A 23,924-nucleotide genomic window follows, 5' to 3' on the forward strand; every position below is an offset into this window, starting at 1 on the left:
GTCGAGGATCCTCTGATATTCACACGCGATCTCGAATCTCGCTGATTGCCTCGAACCGCTTAATGACCGGCTGCGAAACATAACCGCCCACCGAGAGTCGGGGTTCGCTCGCGGATTTCTTTTTCTTTACGTTTCATCGTCTGCCAAAGTGTCCCGTTTCCCATGGATTGCCAACTGCTCCCACAAGCCAACAAGAGAAACCAGAGAAAGATAGACTAGTTGGAAAGAAAAGTAAAACTGCAAAGTGTTGTTGTTCGGTGATTGTGATCGAAGCGTATGATTGTTCGGAAGAACGCGACGGGAGGAATTTTTCGTGGTCTGCGCGGGAAATCTTGCCGACCATCAGCAACTCTGCATAAGTTACAATTTGAAGCAAGAGAGTCGAACCGAGTATAGTTTCATTAACGGGAACGCATGTTCGGAAATTTGGAGCGTCGTTGCAGATTGAAAATCATCAAGGATGCAACAACAACAACAACAACAACAACAACAACAACAACAACACGAGCCACGAGTCGAAATTGCCACCGATTGCTGCTATCAGCAATGGACCACGCACCATCAAGCTCAGCACGTTCAGCCGATTACGAACCTGCCATCCCCTATGCAACAAATGGAAGGTATTTTTATGTTTTCCTCTGTATTTCTACCCGAAAATGTTGTTATCGATTTGTATCTAATTGTTCAACACCGACAATTTCGCGGTTTAAAAATGTTACGTTTATTTCAACGCGTGTGTGTATATGTTTCTTCTTTTCATCGTGGGGTGTGTGTGTGGAGGTGTACGAGATGCGAACGTGAACGCGAGCACTCGATGAACGAGCACAATGATCAAAATTCTACCAGTGTACGAAAGTTTTAATATTGTTTCAGCGTGCTTGCAGACCGCCGGAAGGTTGAAACGGTCTCGCAGCCCGAACACGTCCAAGAGCACGTTAACGCCGCGAGTTACCGCGTCGTCGGTATCATCCTCGACTTCCACGGAGGCTCGGAACGATAGCAACAACAACAATCGTCATCACGGTGACCATCATCCGAGCGAAAATAGCGCGAGTTCGACGGAAGAACTCTCTCCGAAGAGACCCCTTCATCCCGCTTTGGTTGGCGCCGGAGCAGCGCTCGAGGCGAAACCTCTATGGGAAGAATTTCATCAACTGGGAACGGAAATGATCGTCACCAAAGCTGGAAGAAGAATGTTTCCAACCTTTCAGGTAACCGAGGTTTTGTGGCTAAAATCTGATTTTACACGGCTGATGCATACGTGTGCCCGAATTTCACCGGGTTCGACGACGCATCGTCGGTGCCGCAGCGAGATAGGGTTGAATTTTTCGGGTGAAAGTAACGCGCGCTTGCTTTCGCGATTCGTAAACGATTGTATGATACATACATACAGTGCCACGAGGAACACTTTTCATTGAAAGTTTTCAACGAATTGTTCGGAAAGAAAGATTTTACGAATCTTCTGTATGCACCGAACAGACCGGATCGCGCGACACGTTCTCTCGGGTTTGAAAGAAGGAAATTCCAATTGTTTCGTAGTGTCGGTTCTATGGATTGGATCCCAACACGGATTACCTGCTAGTGATGGATTTTGTGCCCTGCGACGACAAACGGTACCGATACGCGTTCCATAGCAGCGCCTGGGTAGTCGCCGGCCGCGCGGATCCAGTTTCACCCCCCAGAATTCACGTGCATCCCGACAGCCCTGCGAGCGGCACGCATTGGATGAAGCAACCAGTTTCCTTCGACAAATTGAAGCTCACTAACAATCAACTCGACGACAACGGACACGTAAGCGATGATCAAGTTTTCGTTAAAAGGCTTAAATAGCTTATTGTTTTACACGTTACACTTGAATCTCGATCATTTACAGACTTACACAATAGTCTGAACGCCTAATTTCTTTCGAGCGAACGTTTCGTCTCACTTTGCCGCATAATAGTTTTCGCGAGATAGAAAATCGACATCGCGTTTCTGGCATATAAGTAATTCCGAATGCGACGTAAAAGAGAACCACCTACAGTGACCTACACGATATAGTAGACCGAGAAGAAGGGTTGCTGGGGAAGATCGTGTACGAGCAGAACGAGGAGGAGTAGGCGGTGAGAGGAGCGGGAGAGGGAGGAAAAGGTTCCGTCGTGACGCTTCGCGATGTTCCGCATCGAGCCACGACGACGTTGTCGCGTTCCACGTGTTTGTCGTTTACGGACGAGTTCGTCTTAATTGACCTGAGATACGAGCCTATCTTCTCCGAGAAATTAAAGACGCGTTACGCCCGGTAACATTTCCACGGGAAGATTCGTTCATCCCCGAGAGGGGACACGATTCCGTCGTCTGGTTTTATCGTTTTCCATCTTCCCGCGACGTCGCTCTATTTTTTTTCTCAAATTCTCCGTTCAAAGAAACGCGTTACTCCGAGATACAAAGCACACCTTTTCTACTGGTCTTGTTTGAAAAACCGACGGCCGCCGAGCTGTCCAACGTACATACAGCTACAAAGTACGACAATGAACTATGGTTCCATTAGAAGCTATTATCGTCGTACGAGTAATTAGAAGCGATAATTGTTTTAACGCGTTCTTCGGATTTATGTCTGGCTGATGAAATTAGAGTTACGATAAAGCCGCGCCGCGTACAGAACGACTCTCGCGATTTATCGGAGTAAGTACATCACGTTTTCATTTTTCCTACAAAAATTAGAAAATAGGTAGCGTGCCTATCAATCGCAACGAATCGAAGACGTGCGCTTACGATCCATCTATCGTATTAAAAGTTTATCGTTGCTTCACGTGCTATACGCACGCCTGTATAGATGTATTTAGAATTTACATACAGATATCGTAGAGAGCACTTTGACTTTGTATACTCTTTGGATCTTTACCCTGTCCACGCTTTATTAATTCTGCTCTCCTGTCACCACCACGATTAACGTCGATAGCGAAACTGTAGGCGCGTCCAACGCGACTAACGTAAACACTAGTGTAATATAAACGAACCACTGGAAGCCTGGGAAAGACCACTGAAAGCCACGGACGATGTGTTTACAGTTTACGGGTCTCTCGAAAGAATTACCGACGCAAAAGAATTCCACGCTTCGTTATTCATGGAAAATTATAAACGACGTTCGAATCAAAAACGATCGCGTTGCTTTCCGATATCGAAGGCAACATCCACGTGGCAAAGTTACCTACGACTACGACGCGGATTCGTATCTTCTTCCGATTGATGATATTCGAGAAGGAGGAATATATCGTGAGGTCGCACCGCTGTGTTTTCTCAATTCGAACCAAGAGATACGTTCAAGAGATCAGGCTAGTTTCACGTGGAAATTTGTTACGCTTTATTTCGTACGTCGATCTTGCCGAATCTTTTGATTCGGTTCCCTTTCATTGTGTCCCCTAATGCACCCGTGGTTGCGCCAAAAATAATCGTCCCTACGTATCCGTGCCAAATTCAACGCGTCCGCCACCATTGCGAATCGAGAGATTCAGCGTAGAGATTTATACGGACACACCGATAGGTAGATCGACGATTTACTTCGATCGCGTCAGTTCGGAATCGATGAGATAACGAAGCGACGTGACGCCGACACGCGACACGCGACACGCGACACGTGGCGTTCCCTCGGTTATAGTCGAATTCCGAGAGATAATGCGGCGATTCGATTTTCTACGATTAATTTTTATTTGGCTCCTATTGCTACTAATTCGCGTCTTTGAGAATCGGAACGACTATCTATGTTCTCGTGCGGCGTATCGTCGAGTATCGTAAACGGAATTCGTACAGCTTTGCCGACAAACTGTCCTGACACGAGCTTGTCTGCGATTGCCGAATCGATACGAATCACCGGTACAAGTTTAACTGTTTTTATCGCAGGATGGTTATGATTCACGCGTGATCGATGGACGATGGTTGCGGTTGTATCGCGTGCCACGCGATAGTTTGTTCGTTCGTTTAATTGCGCTTAGAGACACGACATCGAGTGGCTTTGAAAAAAAATTCGAAGCTGACGTTGAAACGCTCTCGACGCTTCCAGCTTCTTAATTGGGGACTCGGTATTGCCGAACGAGTCACCGACCGGGAAACACGACAAATTGGGAGCAAACTATGACCTGGAGAAAAACACTACTTTCCGCGTATCTAAGATTCCATCGATGAACCGACACGTATCTCTTTTAATTTTCTTTCAGAGAAAGGGGCTACTATACACTATTACTACTACTGTTACTTATGATTTTTTTATACGGTTTGTACGAAACGAGAAGGGAAAATATGTGGATAATCGCGTGCCCCTGAGATTCTGCTTGCTAGTATCAGACCACACACAAACCCAGACGCAACCGTGGCGTTTTGATTGTTCCGCGTTGCACGAATTATTCTCCCTTGTTCTCCCTTCTTCCTCCTTTTTCCCCCTTCTTCCCCCTTCTTCCCCCTTCTTCCCCCACTTACTGGTCCTGTTGTGTTCTGATCTGCTATGCTTATGCTCTGTTCTTTTCGTGTATCCCAAGAGACACATGCCTCGGTCGGCATATGCTCGTAAGTGCGTGCAAGAGGAAGGACCGAGGGTGTCGGGTTGCCAGAGTGGCTTGGGGTTAGTTTTTACACTAATTAGTCACCGAGTCTCTCTTGGCTGTCAAACATTGTGACCGCCCCCCTGCGGTGTCCCTTCCTTTCAAACAAGAACGTTCTCACGTGCGCCTTTTCTTTTTACTCCCCTTCCACCTCCGTTTCCAGCTTCACCTTCTTCGCAGTGATCCTTATTTTTTCCTCGGGTGATATTTCTCTGTTTTTTTTTATTTCGACTAACTTTTCAAGGAAATTTGCAACACTTTCACAGCATAGTAGAAATTTCTTTCATTATTCATCGGCATAATATTCTAACGCGCACGCACGTGTCTTTCACCCATGAAATACAATCGACTCCGCAAACGATATATGTATATGTACCTCTGTCCCGTTTGCGTTTCAGATAATCTTAAACTCCATGCATCGATATCAACCACGATGCCACGTGGTCGTGGCACCGTCCCCGCCTGGTTCCGGTCCAGATCCTCGCACGGAGAACTTCAAAACTTTCGCCTTCCCGGAGACGAGATTCACCGCCGTGACCGCTTATCAAAATCATCTGATAACGCAACTGAAGATCGCCAGCAATCCGTTCGCGAAAGGATTTCGTGACTGTGAATCGGACGAATGCGATTCGGTGACGGTTTCCGGTATCCAGAATCCCGCGAAACGACCCGCCACCGGCACCACCAGCGTTTTATCGTCTGGTTACGGAAACGCAGTGCCAACCGTGCAAATCCCAAACATATCCGGTCAAGAACATCATCAATTTTACGGAGCTACTGCGACAGGAGCATGGACTTATCCAGCGCATCACGGGCAACCAACCGCGCACGTAAATCCTGTTCACTATACCGCGCATTCTCATCCGCATACGCACACTCACCCCCATCCTCATTCACATTCTCATTCTCATCCTCATCCTCATCCTCATCCTCATCCTCATCCTCATCCTCATCCTCATCCTCATCCTCACCCTCATCCTCATCCTCATCCTCATCCCCTTTCCCATCCCCATTCGCATGCTTCCGGAGCATCTTTATATGGACCACGATAATTTTAATTCTTTCTCCACGAGCCGCGTACGTGTGTATGTGTTCGTTCGGCAGATCATTTTACCTCGAAGAAGATACGCTTCCGCGAAATACAAGACTTCCCGCGCGAGTTTCGAGTTACGTTTGTTCGAAATACACTTGGACTTCGAGAAACGATCAAACACAGAATTGTTTAGCAATGAATCGGATTCCGCGATAAATGTTCCCCATTCTCGTAAAACAAACGAGCAATATGAAGAGTTACGAATATCGCGTGCATACCGAATTTCATATATCGTGCCTTATCCATCGAACATTCACGGAACGTATCGCAAAAACTATACCAAAGATACTACCAATTCGATATTACAGTGTAGTTATAGAATAGTTTATCGAGAATCGAGCAGATTCTGGTTCAACGACAATTGGATCGGTGCAACGTAAGAAGAAAAACAAACATTTTTTCGATAACGTCTTCTGCGCTGTATGGTCTCTCGGTAAATTGTTACCACCTTTACGAGCGCGTGTATTATTTATTTATGCAGACGTATTACTTGTTCTTGACAGGTCGTCGTAACTGACAAATATCGATGTACGGATGAAACATTTGTCGGAGATAGTTTTAGAAACGATAATTTATCGATGGATCTTGTAGAGGCGAAACAGATAGAAGAATCGGTACATCGTCGTCGATGTTCGTGATGATCGAATTGTGCGATACAAATCGGCGGTTCGTGTCGTAGGTCCGTGGCTCAACGGTCGAAAAAGAAAGTGCCTTTTGTAGGAGCAAAGTGCATCTATTTATACAGGGTGTCTGAAATGCCAAACGAGCCTAAAACGTTCTCGAGCCAAGTCGGGAAAGTAAACGCACCGTGACCCACCCATAAGAGAGCTCGACTACTAAGTGCCTTAATAAATTATTCTCAAAGTATCGTATGCCATTGCGACTCGAGGATTTTTTTCCCTATTGGAAGTTGCGCTCTTCTCCAAAGAATCTGTTGTTACGAAGTGTGTCGAGAGCGCTCGAGTTACACAATCTGTTCTGTATCCGTTCGAATAAGTAGAGCCATAAAAAAATAAACGTAAACACGATGACGAGTACTCGAGTTTAAGATCAATCTTTTTGTTGCTTTTTCACGATCACCTACCTCTTCTCCCACAGCAATTAGTCTCTAAAGAGAAGATAATCGTTTATAGAAGCGGCCGAATGTTTATATCAAATCGTCGAATGATGTTTATTATGGGATTTAACGTTGAAGAAGTTAACAATAAAAAGATCGTGGCAATGAGACAACACGAATACTACGGAATCGGTTGGGATGGGACAGGATGGGACACGATGCGATGCGATGCGATGCGACGCGACTCGACTCTCTGTCGGTTCCTATGCATGCAACGGATGAACCGACGTGTCTCGTGATTGATGGGCCGCGCGAAGAACTCGTTGTGCAAACATATTATGAACGTATCCTTAATGACTCTCTGCAAAGACTTTCCCCCGAACATTCACGAAGAGTATCGCAGACTGCACACGTCGTTGCAAGCGACAGCAGTAACAAAAGAAACGTCGGATTAAAGCGATTAAAGTGGGCTGCTGCGTTGTCTAATTTAAATTCTCGCTAATTTCGGGTTCGGTCGGATGCTGTGAATCCAAGCGTGAATTCACCGAGTGAATCTTTGTCGGCGATAAAGGCAAACAAATAATCACCAAAGTATTGCAAGTATCCAACATACATATACATAAATATTATGTAGTTGTATTTGGATGCATCGCACTAATAACCAACGCGACGAGGAATCTGAATATAATGAATATGTACTTATGTGATAATTATGAATACGTAACGCGCGAATAAAATGAATCCAATCTGTTTTTGGTGTGGAGGGTAGGGTGTGTGGGATTTAAGATGGAAGAAAAAATGGAAAAGTAGGACGGGGGAATGTTGCGTTTTGAAAGAGCCGAGTGCACGAGCATAGACTTTTCGGGTACAGAAAGACACCGCGTGTATCGGTGACGCGTGACGGCGCCAGCAATAAAAACCGGTTGACGGGCCCCGCCTTCGCTCTTATTCTTTCATCTTTCATCTTTCTCAGAGGTGCCAGCAGCTCGGCCGCCCCTGTGGAACCTTAACCCTTGACCGTGTTGGGCGATTATGCGTTGCTGATGGTACACTTACTTGTGTTCGCGAGAACTGTCTACCCCTCAAAGGGTCTCACCGATTCTTTTGACTCTTGACAATGTGTTTTCTCGATAACGGGAACACCAAAGGTGTTCTCGTGTATTCCGCCAATTGTAAGTTCGAGCTGCATTCGTGTCGATATCAGACACGCGGATATATCATACTTACACACGGTGCACGCTGTCGATAGATTTTCGAGTACTGTTGCGAAGGAAACCTACGATTCTACGGAGTATTTGAGAATCGGAGATTCGTAGTAAACTCGAAGAAACCTTTACGAGTGTCGTGTCGTGCCGGTCGTGCGAGGAAATGTGTATGCAGTAACCACCGGCCACCGGCTGAGCAACCCGAGGACCCCTCCAAAGATGCATCTGGAAATTTTCACTTTACCGTCTCGCGTCGGCCTGCTCATCTTTCTAACCGCCCAACATCTTTTTCCGCGCTAACCTTCTGTCGAATTGGAGATTGACGCAGTTCGATACACACAGCACGTCCTTGCTTATACCACAGAATCAACGACAAGTATACATATGTATATTATGTACCTAGGTATGTACCATATAACAGGACTCTCTTTGCGGGTATTAAATTAATGATCTGAACCGCGAATTGCGTTGCCTCTACATTCTACATATTCACGAATCGTCTTTTTTTTTCCAAAACATCCTGAAACAGACGAATAATCGTGCGCTCAGATGTGCGACTATTCACCGATTCGAACCGGAACAACATTCGTTATACGGCACGTACACGAGTATTGTAACCATAATGTTTGCCTACTATACGTACGTGGTACGTGTTTTCACGCGAATACCGAATATCTGCGGACGAATGTGTCGAGCCGGCGACAGAGAACGCGCAACCACTTCATAAATTTCTCTAATTTTGCGGTAGCAGTTTGTTGGTTGCGGATCAAAGACCGACAAATGGATTGTTCGTTAAACAGAAGAAGAAAGCCAAGGAGAGAAATGTTGAAAAAAGAAGGGAAATCCGTAGACCGACATCTCAGGGTTGAGGTATTGCGTTATCCTACGAGCCGTGAATCTGTCATCATTAGCTACCAAAGGAAATACTGCGGATATACGGTGCGACGAGTACCGGCGCTTTTATAGATTTCACGCAGCTTCGCACTACCGAATGGTTTTTGAACCTTCCATCAAAACTGCTCTTTACTCTCTGTCAGCTGGCATCAAAATGACGCTCAACGAAATACGAGACAGAGAACGAAGTATACATATGTGTATGTACTTTGAAAAAGCAAGCAAATCGATCTCGATGGATTTTAGATATTTTTAAACCGAACTTCTCAAAGCAAAAATATAACATTGTTCGAAACATTTCTCGCCTCGGTAAAAGAATCGAGCAAACCAGCTTTCCAGAATCGATAGAATTTATGTAAAAAAGAAAGAAAAAAAAAGGGCAGCATTTGTTATTTCGAGGTACATAGGAAGAAGAGAGAAAGAGAGAGGGGAGGAGGTGGGGGCTTCCGTTTCGGTGTAAAGATCTCGAAAGAAGAGAAGCGGGTAGATCTACGTCGGTAACGCATACGACGAGCAGAAGTTCATATCCTGCGGTACCAGCCGCACGAATATGGCTGCAATGACAGATTTACAGATTCCAGCCATAGGGCTGCTCGCTTCTTCGGGATTCTTAAAGCGTACGTTTAACGAGAGAGATGCGCTTTGGATGGCCGGAGTGCGCGTCAAATCGCACCTCGACTGTTTATGCTTTACGTCCGCAACCTTCCTCTCTGTCTTCTTCTTAAACTTCTTTTTTTTTTTTTTTTTTTTTTCACCTCGTCGTCGTTGACGTCCGCGTCCCTTGCACCCAGCATCATCGTCGTTGTGTCCTTCCCTAGCATCTCGTGTCATATGTTTCACTTGAATGCTGAATTCGCTCACGAAGCCACCAGTTTCGTAATTTACTATCATCTTCTATCGGGCATTGGATAAACGAAAATTGAACACCGAACGAAAACAAGATTAAGTCGAATATACCCGAGTGTCGAAAACTTTCCTTGAAATTATTTCGAAAATAAGTACGCGTATTCGTGTCGCGGACTTAATTAGCTAAGAAAGAAATATCGATGGCCAGCCACAAGAAATCGCGAGTGCATAGTATTAATTTAGCCAGCGTGGTAACGGGCGTCCTCGTTGTTTCTACTTCAACCTTATTAGATTAGTAACAACAAAGCGACGCGACGAAGAGTTACGTTCCGTTGAATCATCCTTCTTAATTGCACGAGGACAGGTGATTTGGAACAAATATGATTTAAAATTGGATTTTACGTAAATTTATGTTGGTGCCAAAACGACAAACGACCCTGTTTTTCTCTTCTCTTAGGCGCACGTTACTTCCTGGACCAAATCCACGATACTCATTTACGATGCCGGCGTTTCTGTATCTTTCGCTTTTATTTATCGTAATACCGTGCGATCGTAAAATTGAATTGATTGGAAGCGCGTTTAGTGGAAAGGAGACGACGAGAAAGGCGGACGTGTCCGTTAACGCCACGAAAACTGTCCAAGCAAGCCAAGTATCCGAAGACAGACACTGACCGTGAACTACGAGACCTAAAAGAAGTTTACCTTATGTTGTAAATAGAGGGGACGAAACGTCTTTCTTGACTGGTGTTGCTGCTCGAGTCGGTTGACACTACCACGTGCTCCGTGAACGCGAATCTTCCACAATCTTCATCTTCCGACTTGATCTTTTTGGGCTAACAGTGCTAACACACCATCTTCAATTTGCTGCACACTTGCCTACATCGTACAGTCGTATCGAATTAATAATGAACGTTGGCAATATTAAACGATCATTGATTTGGATTATCTTTCGTTTTACCGTGCAAACTTCCTTCCGAATTCATTGTATTTCTTTCTATTCTTCCATGTCTTATGCGTACGATCGCGATAACTTCACAATGAATAATTTGATAATGAAACTCCAAATTTACATTACAGCCATTCCGTCGAAAAACTGAAAGACAAGAAAAATGGTAAGCATGGGGTGAACCTCAAAAGATTTTCGCTGTAACATAGTCGACGGGCATATCCTATCTCGCTGCTGGAATCCTCATATGTCTTTCATCGTGCCTTTCCAACACCTCGCAGCCTCTCGGATCATTTTGCTCGGTCTCTCTCCCTCTTTTCCTCCGAGACGCACGGCAATACGAGAAGGCAATCATATCCCATCCCACTGTCTCGACTCGACCAAAATATCGTTTCGACTACTTACCGAGTGGCTAAAGCCAGGGCCGTGCCTCTTGACGTGTTTGCATGCCACGGCCTAGTATACTCGTCTATCCTCTTATCAGATTAAAATTATGCATTCTTTACCTAATAATATTGTCTTTCTTTCTTTCTTTCTTTCTTCCTTCCTACTTTCTTGCCATCCTCATTCCAGTCAGACCCAAAAACTGTCTAAAAAAATCATAGCCATCTGTTTTTCCATCTGATTTCGGTTTTGCAGGCAACACCAGCTGACAAAATGGTATAGCAAATTGGCAGCAAGTCTTGCAACATGACCTATGTCAAATTGAACGCAAAATCGGAACAAGGTTTGCGCAAGCCAATTTGCTGCATATGTTGCTGCCAATTTGCTATCAATGTACGCGCAAAGTGTTTATAGCAAATCTTGCATCAAACTTGTAGCCATAACTTTATAACAACAGCAAATTTGACCGACTGAACAGTTACCTTCCTTTTTCCTTTCTTCCTCTGACCAACACGTATATGTATACACACATATATTATTCGACTGTATATGTATACAAATTTTTGTCTCATTTCTTACCAACTGCGCACGATTAAAATTTGTACGTTCACACTGCATTCCTCATAATGCGCGTCGTGTTACGAATACATATACACACGTATGTATGAATCTTGGAAGATGGACCGTTGAAAAATAAATTATTCTAATACTGGTTTGTCTAATTAAAGCGTATTTATAATTAACTAAATATTTTACGAACGCTGTCGTGTAATAATTATTATAATTATTTGCAAAAGGATAGAATAAATTAAGCTCGACGAAAACAAGTGAATAAATGTGTTACCGCTGTTTCAGCTTGCATATTATCATTGTACATAAGAAAAAACATTGCAATAGCGTAACGACGAGTGCGTTAAATGAATAAAATAGATGTTAATGATGAACGCATTACAGTTATACATATTAGTTTTCCTGCTAACAATATATAACTTCTTGTCGTGGACGCGTTATGACGCCACATGACACTACCCACAGTGAAGTGACAGTTCCAGCAAAGGTCACCTTTCGTTGGTTATGTCTAACGCTTTTCTGTGAGTGGAGTATTCGTTCAACGTACTACATAACGCTTTGTACTTGAAATTACGAGAAATAATTATGATAAATCCGCACAAATTGTCATCGATGGTTCATTAAAATATAAAGTCTAATGCGAAGGAAAAATGTAACATTAGTGCACGAAAAGGATTATATACGTTTAAAAAGCATTTCATAACATAACCTTATTTCTTTTAAAACGTAATATAAATGGTTTTACTTTCTACGATTTACCGTTTTTGAGACACGTATTTCTCGGTGTTTGCGGTAACTGTGAGTATCGAACAAATATTTTACCACTGCTTTTTTATAGGCGCTACATATTATGGTATACGTAGGTTCGACGATGAACTCTCCAGGATCTCAAGCTCTGGAAGCAGCTAAAAACATGAAAGATTTATCGATATTTAAAAAGCCGCAGGGTGTTGCTAAGAGATATAAAAGAGTACAACCAACAATTTTAGACGAAGATACGTATATAACAAGAATGGGAGAAATTATCCAACGAGATTTTTTTCCTCATCTTGATAAACTTCAAGCACAGAATGAATATTTGGATGCGTTAGAACAAAACGATGCAAAAAGAATGAGGGAGTTGTATGAAAAGTATAGTTCAGGAAGGCCGATAACAGAGAGACCTGTTAGTCCTGCTACATTCGAGACTCCTATGAATAAAACAGAATCCGAGGATGAACAATTTAAATCGTCGAAAGTTTCAGAAGATACCTCTGTTTCTGAGGACACAAAGGAGAAGGACAAAGAGGAACCTAAAACCGGATTGGATGCATATTTGAGTATGCACACCAGTGAGGATAATGCGAGTTTCGAAGAAATGATGGATGAAGCAGAGAAGAGACTTCAACAGAAATTTGCTTGGCTCTACGAAGCAGAAGAGAAATCGGAATTACTCGCTTTGAGAAACAAAACCACAGATGTTTTAGCTATAGAAAATGATGATAAGAAGCCTAACCAATTGGATAGTTGGAGTTACAAAAATAAAAATTACATTATGTATGTTCCCGACGGAGTTGAATTAACTCCAGACGAAAGGATTGACTTAGCTAAGAAAAGACAAATAGTAGTACATGGAAATACAAGGCTTCGAACAAATCCATTCAATGAACAGCAAAATAAGGAAACTATTAATGAGTTGGCAAAAAACCAATCGAAGGTTAACGACGGAAAAATCGGAGTCGATGGTAAAGAAATTATTAGAAATCCAACTCCAAGGGTGAACGGATTCAGTTTTGTGGCGACTCCGAGTCCAAGACCCGGGGAATGTGAGAGTCCCTTGATGACATGGGGTCAAATTGAAGGTACGCCATTCAGATTAGATGGAGGGGATACTCCTTTGTTGAGAACGAGTCAGGGACCCTCATTTAGAATGGCAGAACCTCCGAAAAGAGAACAACTGGCCTTGCAGTTGGCGGAGAAAGCTGGAGAAAGACATAGGGATAGGAAAACTAAAGCATTAGAGGCAGCTAGAAAATCACTGGCAACGTAAGTTTTGCTTATCGTATTTGGAAATCTGTTAATGTTGCTTCAGTTAACTAATATGAACTATTTGATTACAGACCATCTCCAAGGTCCACTATAGATCGTTTGAGTACCATGTCTCCAGCCGCGAGAAGATTGGCTACGCAAAAACTTCGTATCACAAGCACACCGACTCCACGGAGGGCTACATCATCGAGGACACCATCGATAGGCATTAGAACACCAAGCACTCCAAGAATAAATACACCATCAAAGTCTGAAAATCGTCTTACAGTCGAAAACATCAGTACCCGATCACAGTGTCCTGTTCTCACCGATAATCTACTTAATTTGCCTCTCCAGAGGCAAAGAGCAGCAGATTTTTTTAACAAATAAAGTGCGTAACTATGTACCAAATTACCGCTCCAATACTATGTGTTGTATGATATTGTAAATACGTTATTTGCATTTCTAAACGAAAAATATAAACCTTACTTTCTAATCGTCGCAGATTTGTATTGTAAAGGAATGTTTTATAATAAAACATGTATTAATGAAAAATGATTTCTCTGCAACACTTCAGTAGCTTCAATAGCTCTATACCCGAACGAGTAGAACGCTCGTTACAGAATGGAAATATTCTTGCGAGATTAATGTTTAGACTACGCTTTATGTACATAAATACGGCTCAACAATAATACGGAAGGAATACGGAAGTAGCGGACTGTCACGATGTCTGATTTATTTACAGCATGATATTGTACCTTGAAGAAAGTTTTAAGAGATCCGGATACAGACTGAATTATGTTTATATCGATATTTAAACAAACAAATTTGCCATGTGACAATCATTTGACTTCTCCATATTAACTTTCGAATGCAGGAAGTTTCAGAAGTGTGTTCAAGTATAACAGGAAATGTGATTGACATTGACAGATTGCGCAATTTCTTTTCGAATTCGTAACATTTTCAGGTATATAAAGCAATCAGAATGAGGGTTAAAGCAGAGAAGAAATATCCTCGACAATATGAAGTCGTCAGCTCTGTACAACGTTCTCGTCCTAACGGTAGCATATTCGTTTATCGTTCAGGGACAACAGCAGGCGTGCACATGTGGAGACTTAGGATCAGGTACACGGTTAAATTGTGTTACGAATGACAAAACTTTAATTTAAAACTGACTATTCGAACTCTTTTTGGGATAGGTACAAACCCTTGCACCTGCAGCCAAACTGTCGTGAAAGCTGCAAAATTACCAACACCGACCTATTATGTTTCACCTCAAGAAATTAATGATGCTGCTGCTGCTGCTGCTGCTGCTGCACGGAACAGTATAGTCGTATCGACTGGTACATCTCAAAATGATTACACCAATACGCAAAGCGGCTGTGGATGTAACTCTGTTACATATAATAATGTGCAGCCCAATGCTTACATCAGCAGTAACACCGACACCATTACACAGAATAGTGGTAGCTCTAGTGCATGCAGCAACAGTGATTCCAATACATACAGCGGTGGCAGTTCAGTTGGATATAATAATGGTGGCATAATTACATACAGCAACACTGACTCTAATACACCGAGTAACAGTAATGCCGATACATACAGCAACAGTGGGACTATTACATATAGTAGCAGCAGTCAACCAAGTTCCTCCGTACCATCTGTTGCTTATGCCGATGTTACATCCCCTTTGGATACTTCTAGTCAGAGTGATTCTGGCTGTGGCTGTAACAAGCAAACGTTGGAGTCTTTAGAAATTGACGATTCAACGAATTCCGAGGGCAATATTGTACCCAGGTATTTAATAGATTTTAACTTTCCCAGTTGAACGTTAGAGTAATATACTTAATGATTTACAATGGTTTCGGAATTATTGACATGCATATGATATGTATAAGACCATTTTACATTGAATTTTTCTTCCACAGTTTTTCACCAATCGGCGACTTATGTTACCCACTTCCATTCGATTCTCGCAGTGGAAAGCTAATTGAAAAAACTAGAGTAACACCAGCTTATCCAGGGAAAATTGTATGTAACAGATGTAATACTCCCGAACCGTATGAAGTTTGCGTAAATATGCATACTGGAGAAACCACCAGTAGAGCAATTATATCCAGTTCTACGGATGCAACGGACGGTTCTAGTCCTATTGTGTACGGAAGTCAAAATTCTGGTCCCTCCAGCGGGTCAGATTCCGAAACGTTTATCGCAACAGCTTGTGGAAGAAATAATGCTGCTACTGACTCAGCTTCTGGGCTGTTCAGCAACTCTGGATTAGGATCATTAGGAAATTTAAATTCTGGAACAGTCAGCGGGACCCGAGCTGGACTATTCGGAAATTTTAATTCTGGAAGATTTGGCGGAGCCAGATTAGGATCATTTAGCGGAGCAGTTAGCGGAGCAGTTCCTGGGCCATTTAGCGGAGCCAGATCCGGGCTATTTGGAAATTTGAATTCTGTAACATTTGGTGAATCCCAAACGGGAACGTATGGAAAGTTAAACTCTGGATCTCTTACTCGCTCAGATTCTAGATTATATGGTGTACCTCCTCTGGTATATACTAACTCAAACACTGCGAGTGGGCAAAAACAGTACGCGGGAATAACTATAAGTAGCGATTCTTCAAATTGTTTCGACGATGATACAGGTATGTTGGCAAGGCGTGAGTTGCATGCACGGAATTGAAAATTTTTATTATCATAGTTATTAATATTTCTGAATGTATACATGTATCTTACAACTGAAAGTTCGTGTGTTTGTTAGATGAGAGTCAAGTGGACTACTCGTATCCAGAAATGCCGGCAGACGCAGTGTCCCTTACTCTTGCGTACAAAAACCTTCGAGCTCCAAATGTAATTTACAGACAAGGAAAACAGTTTGTACCGGAAGACAAATTATCCTTTGGTCACCGCACAGTTCCAAACGACGCGAAGATTGAGAAGAAAATAATAGATATTCCAGAAGAAAGACTCGTTACAGTCGAGAAACCTGTCGTAGAACTAAAATTAGCACCGCCAAGAACTGTTGTTATTGGTTCTTATGATGAACGAGAAGAAGCAAAACTCGCGGAACTTGAAGCGATCGAACGCGAGAGTATAACGCAAGAAGAAACCCCGGATCAAATTGCCGAAGGTTTAATGACTTACAAGTAAGTTTGCTATTTCAAAATGAAAGGGTTCAAATTTCTGGGAGGCAGGTGCTCTCCGCGGGAAAAATGAAATGTATGCTAACTAATGAACGCGTTAACCACTTACAGAGATCTAGGTTATGCACCAGTAGGTGTAACCTACACGAACTCAAGAGGCTATAACGAAATGATCGATGGAGAAATTAATGATAGCATGGAAGAACCGTGTGGTCCATTAGGTCCACCGATACCAGACTATATTCCAGGTACAGTGATGATTCAACAAGATGTACCAAGAGATGCCTTTGAAAATTCTGGTACCGGAGAAATCCGTGAAAATATAGAGTTTCAGCGAACAAATCCCTCTAGAGTGGGACCATGTGCGATCTGATTCAACAGTTAATATCGATGGTATTGGAAGTATCTGGTTGTAATTTATATTAATAACCACTGCCTTCTGTATACCTATTTTGAGCAATGTACATGACAAATAAACGATCGTGAATGAAAGTTCGAAGTATTTCTGTTTTTCTATCCTGTGTCAACGAGAACCTTAGCTTTAATGATATTAGTATTAAGAAAAATTGATACATTGTTCGTGTGTACATCTGTAACATAAATCATCATTCGTGTAATGTACGTCATATACATATATGAAGAAGTATGCGGAGGTATAGGATGAAATATGTACATACCTACACATACTTTTAGTTCGTTTTGCAAACGAAAATATTAACTTGGCGTAGTTTGAAAGGGTTCATGACATAGAAAAGAAGAGACGAAATAAACGTAATGGTTTCTAGCATCTGTTACGCCTTTGCTATATGTACATATGTACATATGTATATCGAGATTTACGATGCTCCTAAGGTTTGGGCTTCGGTGGTGTAAGCGAACCTGTCAACGCCTCGTAAAATGCACTTTAATGCGGGGAAAGGTAATTTTTAGTACAAACACCAAACACCGCAGACTAGTTTACTAACAATAAAATAGATATGGACGTTACATCATTATTATTTAGAAATTGGACAAAAATAGATAAGCAATATTTAATAGGATCTATCGTACGATAAAGTAATGGTCACTTTATGTATTTCCCTCGAAAAATCCGTTTTTCACGCATACATATACATATTATACGTGGAAGAGATGGAGAAGGCAATCGTCGAAGCGGTAGACAACATTATTTTTCGGATTAAGCTTCTCGTTAATGTTCGCGCACGACGCATACCATTATCCCTTGACCACTTTCATTCTTCATTCTCAGTCCATAAAAGACTTGGAAACGTCGGACGAATGACTCGAGTTTACCGATCGACGGCACTGATAATCAACTAATTTCCGGAAATACATAATGGCGTTGTGTACTAGTTTGAACTTACCAAGCATTAACAACGGTATACAGTTTGCAATAACATACTGAACTCTAACAACTAATAATATAAACTCATTTTTCTTTAATGGAAATTTGGCGTATTAGAGAAATGTATTAAAACCGTACAGAACATCGAAGCGTTGTTGTTTTATCGTATACCAGAATAAAGTACAAGAGTAATTTGAGTACAGTATATGTATGGTTTTGCGAGCCGGCGAATGCTAGGAATGCCAGGGCTTTTTGCATTTTATTGAAATATTTCAAACGGTATTTCTTTGAACTTGAACTGTCGCAGAGCTACGAAAGTACATTGAACTGAAAAGACTATTTTTGTTTGACTCGCCACAATAGATGAATTTTGTATGCAGAGTCGAGTGTAATTCGAGTGTAATTCGAGGGAGAACCGTCAAAATGCCTTTGTGAACGTTTGAGAAGATTTGTATTGGATTAACTAATAACATGCGTAACCATCATTTCTACTTGCAATAAAGTGTCACGATAGTACGATGGTATTTCCTTGTCATCGATCTTACTATCGTCTGTCATAGGATAACGGACACTCTCGATATTATTAAACATTAACGCGAACAGACATACGAGCTAAGTATTGTAGTAGGTATACATACGTAGGTACATGTATATATGTACAATATATGTATACATAACTGTAGTACCTACATGTATGTATGCATGCATGTCCGGCGATTATCCATAATCTTTTTTCTCAGAATCATGCAATGACAGAAATCGTACGGAAAATGTAATTACGTCCTTTTTTGCTGTATCATGAACGTTAATGCTTCCTACTCTACGGAATATAGTAAGTACATTTTGTTTGATTTTCAACACGCGAGGAAAGTCTGTCGAAAGCGATATGTATTAACCGTATGAAGCAGTTTCTCGACGGAGGATTTTGTAAACATTTCAACTTACTTGTGAAGGCAGCTGGCTAGTGGGAGTGGGGAGCGTTATGATTTTCCACATTGAACGGTATAAGACTTTTTTTGCACGCGTGTTTAAATCTCGTAGCGTCCGGTACGTGCGGTTTCATCTCATTTTTCGTAAACAACATCCGAGACTTGTAACTTCCGTGAACGATACCCGAGACCCGTGAAATTTCTACGGTAGGTCGTTCGCTTTTGTTTACGTGCGATTGACAAAATGATGTGACAGGAACTGAATCTGACCGGTTGGTACGCCGATAAACAGGAAGCGAAATTATTTTCGATCGACCGTATATTAAGAGTGGTGCGATCGTCGTCTGCAACTTAATCGTAGTCTCGATTTCAAGATACCGGTCATGTATTCAGGAACAGTGATCTGGTTTTTGATCGGCGTTTATTCGATTTCGAATTTCCGATGTTGTTACAGCTACGTCTACGATAGGCCTAAGGTGGTGACGTACGGTGAACCATGTATCGCATCACGGCAATTTCCAATTAGGATCGAGGTAAACGTGTAAACTAACGACAATACCCCGTACAGAAGAAAATCTGGTCGGAGGGAATCGAATGGCATAATTATTTCAGGGGCCAAAGCCAGCGATGCCGGAACAGAAAATACCATTGTCGCTAGATTTTCGAGTTGTTTCGGAGATGTACGTGGAACCTCGTCGCCGCGTTGAATATCCAATTGCGATAGATGCACCGTGTCCTACTACGTCATCGCCATCAGAAAGGATCATCGTAGATGACGACGTATTACGATTACGGGGAAAAACGTACGCGTACAGCACCTACGTTCCTCCTGCAGAAGACACGCCAACCCCCTCGAAATATTATAATTTTTCCGTTAACATTCCAATCACGAGCAAAGAGTAAGTTTTACGTTAAATTACCCGTTCAATTTTCCAATGTTCGTTTCTCTTGTAAATACCATCGAACCGTGTGTTGTCTTTCTTCGATTTTTTAGAATCACGTCCGAACAACCTACAGAAAGATACGTTCAACGTTTGAGGGGACTCGCTACACGAGTCGATCGAGTACTTGTTCCAGCTTGCGAGGTATCACAAGCGTATCGATGCTGAATATGGATAAGCTACCTTGAATGTACATGTACCGAGTCTGAAATGAAAGAAATTCCTATGCGTTCAATGTGAATAAAATCGATTCATTAACCAATTCGTCGAAACCAATCTCTTCCCGCAGTTCTGCGAGACTTAAGAATCCAGCGTGAACGCAAGAACGATTGTAGGCGATTGTTTGAAATATTAAGGAAAACATAATTATTGTACCTATATAAACCCATTTCCACGGGTGTATTGCACAGCTGTGAGAAGGTACTCAATATTTCTAAGGTATTTCGTTAATCGGCTTCGCAGTTTGGTCTTTGAATACGAATAATCGGCCGAAGAATTAAATACGTGCTCGTCGGCAGATTTCTTCGAGTCACCGTAGATAATGTTTCAATGGTTCGGCGAAAGTAAAATCTTGTTCGGATCGACGGTATCGCGTCCGTCGTTGATTCCTGTAACGCGCAATCTTCCATGTTGCCGAAACTGCTCACGACTCGCGACGCACGTGATGCCCTGTGTGATACCTGATATCAGTCCTGCTCCTATATGAAGGCACCTCGATCGTCTGAAACCAGCGAGTCTCTCCTCCGGTAGGAATTATGTCGAACGGATGTATAGTCAGCCTCCTATCGGTGATAATATTCACCGCTAGCCTGAGTTTTGCCGATGAAAGTCGGTTAGTTGACACAGAGACAAGTACAACTCGCGAAACAACGACGGATTTCTCGTTGGGATCTCGTCAGGAAGATTTACCGGACAGTGCAGGAGCTTTTGAATCGTCGACAGAAGGAAACCAAGATGTATCGACAGGAACAGTTGCGGTAATGTGACTTTTTATCTATCGCTTTGTGTATACGATTCATTTACGCGTGGTTCACTGCAATAACATTGTTTGCCATCTACTGGTAATAATATCGTTCCTTATTTTTACTTATTCGCTGCTGTAGGTACTTGACACGGGGGAACCTTGGAAAACTCTACGAAGGTTTGCGAACGTAACGAGAGAGGATGAAAATCCGTTGGTTCCGGGAAGAGTAGTCGAAGATGATACGAACCAGGTAAAATTAAGCAGGTAAAAAGTAGGTAAAACGAGAGAACAACTGATCGGGGAAAACGCAATGCTTCTAGAACATCACGGATGAATCGAGCTCGGTGTCGAAGCGTTACGTAACAAATTCAATGTCCCCCGAGCTTCCTGTGACCGAGTCTACGTACGCGGGAGCGGCGGAACCTGACTCGTCCTTGTTAACATTAGAACAACTGAAGAATCTGTCCTGCGAGCTGGAGACTTCAAAGTTTGCACACGATCGTATGCCTGGAATGATGTTGCTCGAAATTTTCTGCGAAATAGAGAAGCTCGTGCACTACATGGTGATAGCTGTTCGAAATTTCAAGTCTGATTGCGAGCTTGGATCGAAGTCACTACTGGATATAGAAAACTTAGGGGAAAATGTGATTTCGTTAAAGAATCTCCTGTCTGACAGCGCTCTGGTCGAAACTATAGAATGCGGTATTGCACGGTTTCAGATGTTTTTCAACAGTCTCGAAAGCCTATCGTCGAATTTTCCGAAAATATTATTCGGTATCATCGAAAAATATGTTCCTGTAAGCGGCGACATTCGAGAAACTTGGGATCGACTGAAAATCGCTGTTGAGAATTTGTTCATTCGTATCGAAGGACTTTTCGAGTACTTCGAGCCAGGTCACCATCCTGTCGTAGATATTTTGACTAAACTACGAGAAGAAATCGTAACCGCGAAAGAAGAGGCGATGAACCTACTTTCTGGATATTTGTCGGATTGCTTCGAAGGGAAAACCGCACCGCTGTCCGTTAAGACGACTTCGTTGGTGGAATCGTTGTTACAGAAAAGTTCCGTCCGAGAGTCGGTACATCGATTTTTAATAGTCGTAAAAAAACTGGTGGATACTTTTCTGGAAAGTTTCTTGTCGGACGTTCAGAAAAGTCCCACGACGATACATCTTCCGAATCTTCCGTTGTGTTCAACGCCTACGTGTATCTGGCAGAACATGCATCGATTACCCTCGAGTTCAGATCGATCTTTCTCGACACCATGTGGGATTAATTCGGTGGATACGCAGCAGACAGAGACGCCGACAGAGGAGCCCACGATAGGACATTCTGGTATATTCACGAATCAGGGTCCGTTGGACGTTCTTTTGTCTGCAGCAACGCCATCGTTTCTTGGAGAGGACGAGCCGCCTGGCCGTTCGTCCGGTTCGTCGCCGGTGTCAATACTCTCAACAACTTTTACTCGCTCGCCGATTTCTATTCGTTACTTGTCAACGCTCGAGAACAATGCTCCGAACTCGGTCGGATTCACCGCTCGTAATCCAATAACTTCACCGATCAGTACCGCCGACGATTCTGTGTCCACTGCTTCTACAATGGGAGTACCCTCGGACGTATTTACGAGTCACTCCTCGGAATCCGAACCGGTTCCTTCGAATACGACAACTTACAACACGGTTCCCATCGACGACGTAACAGCCGTAACATATAGTACTATGGCTATGGCTACACAACCCCCTTCTCGCGTGCCGGTTTCCTCGCTTCTACCGGAAACAACTTCTCAAACCGATTCAACCACCGATCCATCGGCGCAATCTTCTTCCGTTTCCTCTACCACAGATGCGGCGTCGTCGTCGTCGTCGTCGTCGTCGTCGTTTACGCCATTCGTATCGATTCCATATCCCACGTCGACCGTACAAGACAGCATTATCCCGTATCTACTACCGATTCCGGACTTCCTACCGAGAAGAACAGACTTTAATACAGACGCCTCGACCAATTCTCCTGGATCCGACTATTCGTCCCGTTTCACGAAAACAAACCCTTCGCCGCGATCCCAACACATTATCGGTTCTTTATACCCGTCGAGATACACGGAAACATCTCTCGTCTCTCCAGCAATTCCTAATGGAGCGGAAAAGGAAGCGTTAAACCGTAAAAACGTCGCTGGAAATGTCAACCCATTCGGTTATTTCTCGCCGACGCGAACTACATCGTGGTCCTCGCAGCAGTCACAGCCAGATCACCGATCGCTTTACGAGACATACTTAAAGTTTGTCTCGAAGAATCTCTATTCCTATCCGCGATACGATAATTTCGCGTTAATACCAGCATCGAATGGATTTCAGGAGACTTTGGACTCTCGTAAACTGAATATCGTCCCGTCGTCGGTACCATCGTTTGCTCGAAACTCTGGTCTTTGCGGTACATCAGCGTTCTTGCCCTCGCTATCGAATTTTAACGATGTTTTGAACAACAACGGTGCATCCTTGCAGCTTCCTGCGAACGAAATTGCACGGGCCATTAATGACGGTCCTCTATCTCCGGGTGACATAATCGTTATTTTTCCTAGAGTCGGCAATGGACTGATTGGACACGTATTCAACAGGCTCGCTCCGATTAACTTCAATGCGTACGACATCGGCCCAGTGATCGCAGCCATTAAAGGTGCTCATAAGGCCGTGACAATTTGGCACATTCGATCCCGAGATTTTAATAAGCCAGCATGCCAGCAACTATTGCGATTGCTCTAGTACGGTGTGAGAGCGATGTCTTCGAGAAATCGATACGCAGTCTCGTAATCGTATACACACGAGGCTTGCAACATCGCGTTATGTACATACATACCTATTATTTATACGTAAATATGCTTAATAAAATTGTTGAAGTCGCCGAAACGATATTATGTTTACTTGTTCCTGAAAGCTGTGCACTGTAGGCTACCTATCTATCGGTAATCGGCGAATCAAACTTTTTGTTTACTCGCTTTTGCCGGGGCCTCGTCTATCGGACTTGACAGGA

At 42.9% G+C, this 23,924-nt stretch overlaps 4 protein-coding genes across 4 annotated transcripts; all 4 read left to right on the top strand.

Moving 5' to 3' along the window:
- Positions 1-460: 460 nt before the first annotated feature.
- On the top strand, positions 461-5,623 carry LOC107190623 (T-box transcription factor TBX10). The gene is made up of 5 exons (XM_015579458.1): positions 461-620; positions 874-1,211; positions 1,540-1,791; positions 4,970-5,439; positions 5,593-5,623. Exons 1-5 carry the CDS (start codon positions 461-463, stop codon positions 5,621-5,623), a joined length of 1,251 nt encoding a protein of 416 aa, XP_015434944.1.
- A 6,546-nt stretch (positions 5,624-12,169) lies between these two features.
- On the top strand, positions 12,170-14,021 carry LOC107190682 (protein DGCR14 homolog). The gene is made up of 3 exons (XM_015579530.1): positions 12,170-12,364; positions 12,430-13,591; positions 13,666-14,021. The coding sequence occupies exons 2-3, from the start codon at positions 12,438-12,440 to the stop codon at positions 13,961-13,963; spliced, it is 1,452 nt and encodes a 483-aa protein (XP_015435016.1). The 5' UTR covers positions 12,170-12,364; positions 12,430-12,437; the 3' UTR covers positions 13,964-14,021.
- A 568-nt stretch (positions 14,022-14,589) lies between these two features.
- Positions 14,590-17,199, top strand: LOC107190624 (mucin-21). Its single transcript, XM_015579459.1, has 5 exons — positions 14,590-14,698; positions 14,773-15,370; positions 15,502-16,223; positions 16,340-16,724; positions 16,833-17,199. The coding sequence occupies exons 1-5, from the start codon at positions 14,596-14,598 to the stop codon at positions 17,092-17,094; spliced, it is 2,070 nt and encodes a 689-aa protein (XP_015434945.1). The 5' UTR covers positions 14,590-14,595; the 3' UTR covers positions 17,095-17,199.
- Positions 17,200-19,363: 2,164 nt separating this feature from the next.
- LOC107190703 lies at positions 19,364-20,178 on the top strand. Its single transcript, XM_015579551.1, has 3 exons — positions 19,364-19,528; positions 19,608-19,894; positions 19,990-20,178. Exons 1-3 carry the CDS (start codon positions 19,379-19,381, stop codon positions 20,102-20,104), a joined length of 552 nt encoding a protein of 183 aa, XP_015435037.1. The 5' UTR covers positions 19,364-19,378; the 3' UTR covers positions 20,105-20,178.
- The last annotated feature ends 3,746 nt before the right edge of the window (positions 20,179-23,924 follow it).

Source organism: Dufourea novaeangliae, unplaced genomic scaffold, assembly GCF_001272555.1.
Source record: "Dufourea novaeangliae isolate 0120121106 unplaced genomic scaffold, ASM127255v1 scaffold170, whole genome shotgun sequence".
In the NCBI taxonomy this organism is placed as follows: domain Eukaryota; kingdom Metazoa; phylum Arthropoda; class Insecta; order Hymenoptera; family Halictidae; genus Dufourea; species Dufourea novaeangliae.

What these genes read in the sequence shown, in the direction of transcription:
- LOC107190624 (XM_015579459.1), top strand. Translation starts at nt 14,596, where the DNA reads ATGAAGTCGTCAGCTCTGTACAACGTTCTCGTCCTAACGGTAGCATAT. An exon ending in ATGTGGAGACTTAGGATCAG is followed by an intron (nt 14,699 to 14,772) that starts GTACACGGTTAA and finishes TTTTTGGGATAG; the next exon opens with GTACAAACCCTTGCACCTGC. An exon ending in GAAGGTTTAATGACTTACAA is followed by an intron (nt 16,725 to 16,832) that starts GTAAGTTTGCTA and finishes AACCACTTACAG; the next exon opens with AGATCTAGGTTATGCACCAG.
- LOC107190682 (XM_015579530.1), top strand. Translation starts at nt 12,438, where the DNA reads ATGAACTCTCCAGGATCTCAAGCTCTGGAAGCAGCTAAAAACATGAAA. An exon ending in GCTAGAAAATCACTGGCAAC is followed by an intron (nt 13,592 to 13,665) that starts GTAAGTTTTGCT and finishes ATTTGATTACAG; the next exon opens with ACCATCTCCAAGGTCCACTA.
- LOC107190703 (XM_015579551.1), top strand. Translation starts at nt 19,379, where the DNA reads ATGTATTCAGGAACAGTGATCTGGTTTTTGATCGGCGTTTATTCGATT. An exon ending in AATTTCCAATTAGGATCGAG is followed by an intron (nt 19,529 to 19,607) that starts GTAAACGTGTAA and finishes TAATTATTTCAG; the next exon opens with GGGCCAAAGCCAGCGATGCC. An exon ending in ATTCCAATCACGAGCAAAGA is followed by an intron (nt 19,895 to 19,989) that starts GTAAGTTTTACG and finishes TCGATTTTTTAG; the next exon opens with AATCACGTCCGAACAACCTA.
- LOC107190623 (XM_015579458.1), top strand. Translation starts at nt 461, where the DNA reads ATGCAACAACAACAACAACAACAACAACAACAACAACAACAACACGAG. An exon ending in GAATGTTTCCAACCTTTCAG is followed by an intron (nt 1,212 to 1,539) that starts GTAACCGAGGTT and finishes ATTGTTTCGTAG; the next exon opens with TGTCGGTTCTATGGATTGGA. An exon ending in AACTCGACGACAACGGACAC is followed by an intron (nt 1,792 to 4,969) that starts GTAAGCGATGAT and finishes TTTGCGTTTCAG; the next exon opens with ATAATCTTAAACTCCATGCA.